The 11,183-nt window shown below is 39.0% G+C and overlaps 1 protein-coding gene across 1 annotated transcript; it reads left to right on the top strand.

Annotated features, from left to right (window-relative positions):
• Nucleotides 1-2,601: 2,601 nt before the first annotated feature.
• On the top strand, nucleotides 2,602-10,565 carry kcnk1b (potassium channel, subfamily K, member 1b). Its single transcript, XM_073481280.1, has 3 exons — nucleotides 2,602-3,099; nucleotides 5,294-5,689; nucleotides 7,754-10,565. The coding sequence occupies exons 1-3, from the start codon at nucleotides 2,745-2,747 to the stop codon at nucleotides 8,002-8,004; spliced, it is 1,002 nt and encodes a 333-aa protein (XP_073337381.1). The 5' UTR covers nucleotides 2,602-2,744; the 3' UTR covers nucleotides 8,005-10,565.
• The last annotated feature ends 618 nt before the right edge of the window (nucleotides 10,566-11,183 follow it).

Raw genomic sequence — 11,183 nt, 5'->3', positions numbered from 1 at the left:
CTGTGTGCAATTTTTTTTAAAAAAAATAGTGAAATAATTTCTCTAATTAATAAATTAATAAAGTATTTCATCTTCTTCTGAATCTATTGCTTGTCTGTAGAGAGGGACCCCTCCTCTGTGGCTTTTGCTAAAGTTTCTTCCATTTACTTCCCCTCTTCTACGAGGCTTTTTTTTCCTCTTTTTTTTGAAGACAGAGGATGTTGTTCACTGTTCAGATTGAAAAAGCCCAATGAAGCAATGTGATTGTGATTTTGGGCTGTATAAATAAAACTGACCTGACTTGACTTCTTCTTAAAACAGGTAAACCATAAGGCTGTTCACGTGTTAGTTGATAATGTGGGCCTCTGGGGGCCCCTGGTGGTTTTAGGGCAGTTGCCCCAAGTTTCCATTTCTGTTCATACAGTTTATGTGGTGATACTTAATCATTTCCAAGCTCACGAGTGCATAAGCTAAATGAGTAAATAAATGAGGAACTCATAACTCGAGAATGAACTTTAATAATCAGAGTTATGATCTTGCATCATCCCCAAAATGTGCCCATTTCGATCCAATTGCTCTAGGCATCATGCACAAAGGGTGACTTTAGGTCAGTTGCAACTTCCCACTCATCCCCCGCACACTGTCTGATCATCTATAGCAGTTTCTGATTATCAGACACATCCTGTCTTTGCAAGACAAGAGCTACTGTCACAGCATCTACTAAAGATTGTGTGACTCAGGAATACTAAAGTTCAAAGTACATAGAAATGTCACACAAGAACAAGAGGAAAATCTGTTTGTCAAGCCTTTATCAACTGTAACTTCCAAAAAAGCTCGAGAGTGTTTCTTGATGCTGTTTATTTATTAGGCTAAAGCAAACTTCAGTGAGTCATTTTGTTATTCCTACATGACACTACTAATGACTACTAATAAATCTGTAGCCTATTTGTTCGTAGGCAAAAAGATGTGTCATGTAGGAATAACAAAATGACTCACGTTTGCTTTAGCCTAATAAATAAACAGCACCAAGAAACATTCCGAGAAACTATTTTAAAATAATTGCAGACATTATTTAGAGAGGCATTTTAACTTTTATGACTTTTTTAAATATCAACACACTGACACTGCATTCTGGACTAACTATTTATGGAGAAAAATACCACAAAGCTTACAAGTAAATCCTAACGCCTAAGATAAAAATTCACGAATCACCCATCAAAGCTGCATCTATTACCTGAAGTTAATACAAAGTTTTTGCTGCTATATTTGTAGTGACTACTACGATCACAGGATCCCAAAGGTACAGAAGCCCATTTCTGTAGGTTAAAGACGAAAAACTAGATGAAAACTTAATCTTGATAAAAAAAAAGAATCCCACAGTAAGTCACATAAAAAAGTCGAAATTATGTGAAAAAAGTAATAATTCATAAGTCAATAAGTCAAAATTTACCGATCATAATGTGAGATGATAATTTGATAAAAAAGACTGATCATTTCTTATCTCATAATTTCTACTTTTTAATATAATGATTAAGACTTTTTTATCACATGATTATGACTTTTTATCTCGACTTTCTATTACACAATTCTTACTTTTTGTCTCATAAATTTGACTTATTTATCTCATATTTATAACTTTTTATCTCGTAATTTTGACTTTCTATCTCGTGATTTTTGACTTTTTTGATCTCATAATAATGAGTTTTTTTCTCATGATTAAGACCATTATCTCATAATTCTGACTTGTTTGACCTCATTATTATGATTTTTTAGCTCACAATTTAAAGTTTTTAATCTCATAAACAAGACTTACCAAGGGAATATTTTTTATCGAGCTAATTGCTATCTTTTTTTTTCTTTAACTGGCGTACACAGGAGTGGGACTATTTCATTAGCTATTTTGAAAACTATTTTCATTAATGATTTTTTTTATTCAGGTGTCTTTCATCTGCTGTCAAACCTGTCTCCACACGCCTTAAATGTACCTGCACTCCACCTGATTTATAGCCAGTTCTTTGTTTGTTCATCGCGTGATCGTCCCCTTTCTTATGAATGAAACACGCAGGGCGACAGTGACAATAGCTGCTGACGTTTCCGATGGTCAATTGAAACCGAAAGGCATCGAAACACACCCGACTACCTGGGAGGAGAGACAGTCTGACGTCACAGGCCTTTGTCGCCGCCACCACATCACCTGATGCCTTTCAGTGTCACTTAAAGCTCGGAAAAATAAAAACTACAGATTCGGCAGCCCTTAACTGGGTGTTTTTCTCTGGAATTAAATCAAGATGGAAATGGTAGACTGAGAAATGTGATGCAGTTGTATCGTTTTTACGAATCAGGGCATAATTTGCTATTTGAGGCCTAAAATAGCGGCAGAGAATAAGTAGCGCAGCTGAAATAAGTTATCACATGCTTCTAATTCTTTTATTACCAAGTCTTCTTACATCTGTATTTGTCTCCCAATACGAACTCGATGGCCACACTTCACGAGTAGCTTATCACATGAAAGTCAGCTCCCATAGTCAAAATACTGTTCTTCTCATCGTATCGTTCTGATATTTCCGAGTACACTTGAACGCCTCAAGTGCCACAGCAGGTTTCGCGGAGGGGGAAGCGAGTCTTCACTTGAGCTTTGTCTTTAACAACATCCCTCTGAAAAGGGTATATTTCGGCAGCACAACACGTGAGACGGTTCAGTGATTAACGGTAGTTCATTATTATCTTCATACAGCCAGTAACGTATCACCGAGGTGATCTTGAAAATGCTCCAGTCTCTAGCCAGCAATTCGTGTGTGCGGTTGATACAGAGTCACAAATCGACGTGGTATTTTGCATCTCTGGTGTTGGGGTACCTGCTTTATCTCGTATTCGGCGCTGTTGTGTTTTCGTCGGTCGAGCTGCCTTATGAAGACCTCCTGCGTCAGGAGCTGAGGGCCATTAAAAAACAGTTTCTCCAGGAAAATGAGTGTCTGTCGGAGGAGCGGCTCGAACGCTTTCTAAAAAAAGCCCTGGAGGCCAGTAATTATGGGGTTTCCATCCTCAACAACGCCTCGGCGAACTGGAACTGGGACTTCACCTCTGCGCTGTTTTTCGCCAGCACCGTCCTGTCCACCACAGGTAAGAGTCCGGCTGAACAGTGTAGGTGATGCTGCAGACCACCAGGTGCGCAGCCAAGGATATATAATGTATTTATATGTATTTCCAACCAAAATTAGTCTTAAGTGGGCTCATGTTTCCTCATGTGTTCCTTTATTCTGAAAAACAGCATCCTTTTGTCTGACTTACAGTGGTATCTGAGCTGCTACTAGGCCACAGCAACCTATGGCCTACCCTACTGATGTAACTAGGCAGGTAGTGGCAGCCAAAAATGTGATTTAAAAAAGAAAAGTATGATCATATGATATCATCACATTGCAATACTACTTATCTTAAGATTTCAATCAGACCATGAAACTGTTTGCAGCTTCAACCTCAAATGTAAAAATATGTAAGTTTGGATGCATTTACCCTTTATTCTTATTTGTGTTCTATTCTGGTACAGACGCTAAAGCTATATTCACTCTTGCATATGTTGGCACAGTGAACACTGCCTGTACTGTAAAGCAGCGGCCCTCTTCCAAAGTGTACAGTATACTTCTGTTTTCAGGTCAGAAGCGGAAGTGTCAGGCTCAGTAGCACACACACCTGAGCCAGTGTCTAGATCAACATCATCCTTCTTTCCCCCCTAGGCTATCAAATATTCCAATATATGTAAACCCTTTAAACAAATAGTTTGTGTATCTTTTCCTAAGGCGGTCGGACAGTTTTTGCACGACACAATGCATAGAGTCACCTTCTGTTATCTAGCATCTCACATAACAACATCGCTTGTAGATGCATGTCAGTCAGGATACCTTGAGAACTTTAGTCTGACCACATGGCAGCTTTTATCTGTGAGATTTCAACATGACTGATTGCGCAGATACCGTGTTCCCAGCTGCATAAAACTCCTCTTCTGTTGCTGCAACAGAGACTTGACAGACATCTAGATCAGATATAGCTCTGACTCTTTGTCATTTGCTATTTTCAGTCTCAAAATCTCACCCTCAGAATTAGTGTGATCCTCATTTCCCAGCTATTAATGATAAACAAAACACCTGCTGCTGAAGGTTGTTGGTTTTCTTTTCTAATACCTTTGTTAACCAGCAGTTATGAAAGACCTGTTACAAGATACAGCACCATCATAATGGCATAACCTTTAATTCTCACCGGTGTGTAGCCATGCATTGACCTTTTTCTAAGCAGAAGTAGTTGTATAGTATTTAATAAATATCAAGCAGAAGTTATAAGTGAATTGTTTTGGATTTTCACACAGCAGTGGTATATTTCACACTCTAGTTAGGGCCACTTCACGCGACTATGTTATGTTTTCATGGCAATGCCTCATTCACTTGAACAAAACTTCAAGACTTTTGTCAGTTATCACCCTCAATATACATGTAATGGCTTTAATTGAGCCTGCAGCTGGATTATTGTCTTTTCTTTTGTTTAACGGGTCTTATATTACTTTTTTTTTTACCCATTAATTGAACATCAATTACTATGTCTGTTCCTTTTATTTTATTAATCAGTGAAACTGTGCTCAGGCGTGTCTTTTGTAAGAGCATGTATGCTCATCCAACCTAACCTTCCATGTTTAGATCAAGTTAAATAAGAAGAAACAGTCTGAATTACAAAAACCTTGTGCAAATGTGTACACATATTCAGGAACAGTATGAAGGTCCACATTGACAAAATCAATTATCAGTGCTTTTTAGTTTTGTCCCAAAAGGGGCTGCAATAAAGAGCTAATTTAACCTTATTTTAGTAAAGATGTAATGACAATGTTGCATGCCATTAAGTGCAAATATCCTAAGTCATGATGTAATATTTTCCAGATTTTTTTTTTCTTTACAAAGTACTTTTTGCTACTGATGTTAAATACCCAAAGGCAAAACGGTAGGGCTAAGTCAAATTTCACCTTTAAATATTCAACACTTGAACTACGTGACCTTGTTTAAGCACCACAAACTAAGTACTGGGCTGACACATCCTTTCCAAGATGTAACTACATTTTGGTTCCATGAAGTTTAATGTCCATATATACAGTTACAGTATCTCCATAAGATACAGTTATTTACCTCTTTTCTAAAGTAAAAGTCACCACAATTCTGTTCTACTGTGTGTGAGATGGTTGAAAAACATTTAATAGAAAATATTTTGCTCTCATTTTCCAGCAGCAGCTTTCTTAATTGTAAGTTAAACTTTTTCTGTCCTGTTTGTTGTTCTGCAGGATATGGTCACACAGCACCCCTGTCAGATGGCGGGAAGGCCTTCTGCATCATCTACTCGGTGATCGGTATCCCCTTCACACTCCTCTTCCTTACCGCTGTGGTGCAAAGGATCATGGTGTTCAGCACGCGGAGGCCCATCATGTACATCCACAGGCACTGGGGCTTCTCCAAGCCACTGGTGGCCATCGTTCACGCCACTCTGCTCGCCATGTTGGCCGTCTCGTGCTTCTTCCTCATCCCAGCTGCCATCTTCTCCGCGCTGGAGGAGAACTGGAACTTCCTGGAGTCCTTCTACTTCTGCTTCATTTCCCTCAGCACCATCGGTCTAGGAGACTACGTACCTGGAGAGGCTGTGAATCAGAAGTTCAGGGAGCTGTACAAAGTGGGCATCACCGGTGAGTGCTGATGATTCTTCCTATGTGGAGTTATTTCTATGGCAAGGTGGTGGGAGCTTTGTTATTGAGGTGTCTGTTATGGTAATGTGAAGCACTGTGAACAGCATATTGTCGAATTACAGCAGCCAAAAGATATTATGTAACAGAGCAGCGTTAATGTCAGTGCCTCTGTTTCTCATAACCTCCTTTACTTCCTGTTGCAAAGAGGATATTACTGCTTGCATTGTGTGCACTGGAAGAACAACACTCTTTATTATTTGAGCTGTAAAGTAATAAAACTATAAAATCCGGTATATGTACCACACTGTGTAACATTTAGTATGGTGATAGTCTCAGTTTCGTAAATAGTCCCCATGTCTCAGGCTATATGTAATGACTTACTGCACATATAGGTAGCAGGTTTTATGATGGAGAACTTTCACCTTCCCAGGTGTGACACAATCAGCTGGGTCTATTTTTGACCTGTTAACCCTTTAATCTATTTTGCAATATATATGGCAGTGGTTGTTTTATCTCGGCTTTATACACACATGACAAAATCAGTCATTGCGCTTTAATTTATAATCCACACAAAACAGCTTGGGTTGATTATAGACCAGAGCAGATGTGATTTATAGTTTTACTGCCCTGACAGATACAGTTCGAATCATCACTATAGATTTTAAAAATAGACTGCTATTCCAAACTTACTGCTACAAACAAAAAACTGTTTAATAACACTCTTACTATTAACACTAAAGGGTTAGTAACATGACTCATGATATGTATATATTTCCTGGAAACCTTTTTACTGCACACGTCTTAAAAATGCAGAGGGTTCAGTTGCAGGTGTAGCTGTTTGGCTGGCTTTTGCATACTTCGAATATTTTTAAGCTGCTGGACGCTGCTGACAAATCCAAATGATAAATCCTAATGCTTTTTCCTACGTGTTTAAAGGCCTATTAATCTGACACAGTGCGTTGCTGGAGAAATATCGAGCCAACAGCAACTTGAATTAAAAAAACAAAAAGCCAAATTCATGCCGCGGGTGTGCATGAATGCCAAACGCTACTCTAGTGAGCTGTCGCCTGCATGTGTGTGGGCGTGTGGTACGCACCAGCCAGAGAGACGTCATTCTGTAGGCACAATGTGTCAGTCTGTAGGAGGAGAGGAGGCTCTGACAGAGTGCGTTTGTATGCACAAATAACACCAGACAGATTTGTACAGCTTCCTCCAAGAAAAATGACACTTCTGTAATCGGAAGTGACATCAGCACTATCTGTCTAACTCTGGGGCAGTGAAAGAGAAGAAATGACCAGTCAGCCACAAACAATTAACAATATTTATCAAGTGTTTGCCAGTGCCTTTGGTAATAAGCCGTCACTGCTGTTGTGGTTTGCCACTCTGTGTACAAACAGTGAGTTCTTCTCTCTTAACTGAGTCCAAACGAAAGAATGTCAGTACCTGCAAATGCCAGACTGTTTTTCCTACATAAAAGGGATTTCAAATGTAATTAGCTAAATCAGACTCAACAGGGCCCTGATAATGGTGCAATACTCCTGCTATTAAAAGTATTAATGCTAATAATGCTAATACAGTAGTTGTATTGCAGCTTCTGTAGTCCGCAGCTGGTCTGCACACATCTTTTTCGTTTCTGGGGGATTTTCACGGGGTTTTTCATGTTAAATGCCAAATATGGTGAAAAGTGAAAGTGAAGCAATAAATGAAGTGAAAGTCAGTCACTGAGAGTTTTTGCTGCTGGCACCGACCAACGAACCCTTTCGGGGGGATTTCCGCCATCATCTGAAACTGTTTCTCCTCTTGAAGAATCTCACCCTTCAACAAAGCACACGCTCCACTGCCCTCTTGTGACAGTTCATATAAACAACAGGTTATGGGACAATAGGGAAGAAATGCATTGCTTGTGTTTACTTAGAGATGAATGTTAAAGTGATTTCTTGTCAGGGTTGAAGAAGCGTGGTCACTTGTTTTTGATGATGCTGATATGTAACAATACCACTCACTGCAGCTAATCACTCATACTTCTTATAACCCCTTTCCTTGCCTGTGTGTTTGTCTCCTCAGTCTACCTGATCCTGGGCCTGATAGTCATGCTGGTGGTGCTGGAGACCTTCTGCGAGCTGCAGCAGCTGAAGCAGCTGAGGAAGATGTTCTACCTGAAGAAGGAAAAGCCGCAGGACCGCCTCGCCATCTTGGAGCATGATCACTTGTCCTTCACTACTGTGTGCAAAAGAGCCCAGAATGATGACAAAACCCATCCGTTTGTTAGTGTCTCAACTCTGGGCTCTCCAAACGACGATCCCATGATCCAGTAAACATCGACAGAGCAAGCATCTGCTGAAGGATGATAATGTGAGAGTAGGGGGTAATGCACACAAGACTATAACTAGATAGAATGAGTAACTCATAAGTCTCAGTTGTAGGCATTCTGCAAATTTTAGTCATAAAACTAGTTGAGACTATTCAGATCAAGCATACAATCTCCTTTACCAACCCTCAGTACTGATATTATAGTGCTATGCAGCAGAGATTAAATTTATGTGTATTAATAAGGGAGGAAACAAATATTTTAACAGTGACTATAAAGACAAATGCAGTGATAAAGAAAAGCCTTCTGCTGTATTTATGACTCACAGGAGCTAAGCTCCTTTAAGAGCTCAACTATTTATTGCATATTAGGAACATTTTAGAAAGAAATTGGTCTCTTAAATCTAGCTGAAACATAGAACAATTGTCTGTAGTCAGTCACAAAATAGTAACATAAATATGTATGTATCTTATAAATAGAGATGCTTGACAGGTATGTGTAATGTACATAATCAGGTTAATGTTTTAGGATGTACAGTATAGAGACATCTAGGATTAACACACCTTTTAAAGATGAGCCAAAGTGTAGACAAGACATAAAGACAACTTGAGTATTTAATTTTCATTTTGGTTGCATAATGTGGGTCACATGGTTGACTGAAAGAAACGTTTCAGTTTTCAGTTCCTGAACAAAGCATCTGAAAGAAGAAACAGTACATCTTATGAACAATAAGTGGGCTGAGGTCAGGAGGAGGTATCCTGAAAGTGTGACTGGAAGTCTGGAACAACAGGTGTTTTTGCAGAAACTGCCAATAGGAAACAGTTTACTCCTAGTCTATGTCTTGATATATGTTTGGCTCATCTTTACGAAGCTGTTAACTGTTCTGGTTGCACTCCACATTGTCACATTTAATAGTGAGGGAAAGTATTTGTCTGTGTATTTTCTGAACATGTTGCAGTGGTATTTCAAAGTCGTCCATGTGTGATAAGAAGAAGCACTATAACTTATAGATTTGTCTGAATGACTTAATGTTTGCTGAACTGTGTGAAAAGGGAAGTGAGGTAAGCCTAGCCTAAAAGGGAACCACACACTGAGGGCCCACTGGTCCGTTGCATTACACTGTTAATAAACAGAGCTCAGTTTGCACATGTACTGGAGCCAGGCAGCAGTACAGAAAGAAAGGGACATGGCTCCAAAGATTTCATCTGTCAAAACAGGAGATATTTATAGTGGAAAAAATGGCTTGAATTTTGCTCTAGGCAAGAAAAGAGCGAGATGTTGGAACAGAAGCTACTTTACTGTATTTTCATCATTTGAATGTACAAATGTATATTTTTCAATATGACATGAGGAAGGTTTACAAAATTTTGTTAGTAAATAATGAGATTAATTCTGTACTAGAATTGGTTCATGAGGAAAACTTCAACAGCAGCAGGAGTGCAACTAAAACTTCCCAGTTCTGATTATCTACCACGTTTTTAATCTGCTCAAAAACCAAGGATAACTGTCCATGATTGGAACTTAAACCAGTGGATATACACTTGCAAGTTTTTACGATAAGGCACTCCTCTGTGTATTTTTTTAAAGTATTTGTATCTGGAGCGAAAATGTTATGACAGACTTACTCATTACATGCACATTATCCGTCCACTAATATTCTGTTTTTGGCGCAACCCACACATACAGTGTAGCAAACTGCTACAGTGCAGGCTTATATGTCATATTTACCTTTAGTACAAAGTTCTTACTTCATATTTCTCCGCTACATCATGCATCAAGACACAGTCGCAGCCTTTATGAAGTCTTGAATGTAATGTTTTTTATGCCGTTTGCTTCAGTGAGAGTGCAGCAATACTCCTTGCTGCTCTGCTGGCTCTGTTAGTTTAGGTGAGCTGTGGCAAGGTGTCATGACCGCTTGCAAAATGAGCTTTGACAGTGTCATTATCTGATGTCTTACTCACTGATCTTTAATATTGTATTTTATCAATCAGTGTGGTTGTATTTCATATTTCTTTTTCCACCAGTCTAGGCCTTCATGTAAACTGTGAAGCATTGTTCATTTTGTCTGCTGCACAAAAGGGAGAACTTGAATTTTGTCAGGGTTGGGGTTTCTCTTTTACTGTGAGATGTTCCATGTTTGGTAGCTATATTGAATAGATTGATGTCAAGGCTTCGGCCCTTCAGCCTGACTGCTCTTGGCAGTATTTGTCATGCACATACAGTTTGTCTTGAAGGCACGAGCTGTCGGGGTGAAGTAGTTCTGTTCAGGGAGTTAACATTGTGTCAAACGGAAGCACACTGACATTATTTATTTATGCCTACAAAAGAAACTCGTCTGGAATAATTGGAATCATTGGTTTCTGTACATATCTCTTCAGTTGGCGTTGTTGGTGCGTACTGTGGATTCACATGCACTGTCCAGTATTTAAGTGTTACGATTCCAATATTGTAATACAGGATTGACATGGAGTACAGAGGTTTTATGTGAAATTCATTTTAGCAGAAGCAGTGAATCCATGAACTGTAAAACATCATTGTGTCTTAAATAAAGTTGGTGGTTTATAAATACTTAATCTGACTCTTGTTAAATCCCTCTTACAAAAAGTATAAAAGCTTATGGGTATTGTGCTCTGAAACACGTGTGATTATATAACATATTTACCATAACAGTGTACTTCAAACAAATGCACCTAAGGGTGAGAGTTGTGCACAATTGCCAGGCTTTTGAACACTCGAAAACACTCGGAAGAACAGCAAATCGAAATAAAGGTGATTATCTGTAGAGTCTTGGGTAGCATGTTTAAAGAGGTACTGTTTTAATCATTCGTCTCATCTGTGAATATAAAATAGGGAGTGTGGACTCAGATGTCTGGCTCACCTTTGTCTCTGTCACAGGAAAGCTGTAATTAAAGTTGGAGGTGAACGAGAGGGACGTAAAAAGCAATGATTTGCACATCAGACTCATTATATGTGGCACTTCATAAAAGAGAGGACATTGTTAGCTGTTGAAAGACACTGAATCATGATAAGATCCTCTGAAGACCAACAAAGCTCTAAAATGTGCAGTGTGAAAGAAATCAGAATAAAATGAGTATAAAATTTGTCAGTATTCCCTAAACCACAGCATTCACCCCAGTGCTACAGAATATATGGTATTCTATGGCCACGGGCAGCTTATGTCTCTCT

Source organism: Pagrus major, chromosome 15 (genome assembly GCF_040436345.1).
Source record: "Pagrus major chromosome 15, Pma_NU_1.0".
NCBI lineage: Eukaryota > Metazoa > Chordata > Actinopteri > Spariformes > Sparidae > Pagrus > Pagrus major.
Note: the sequence above shows the minus strand (reverse complement) of the source record. Positions and strands in the feature narration are given on the sequence as shown.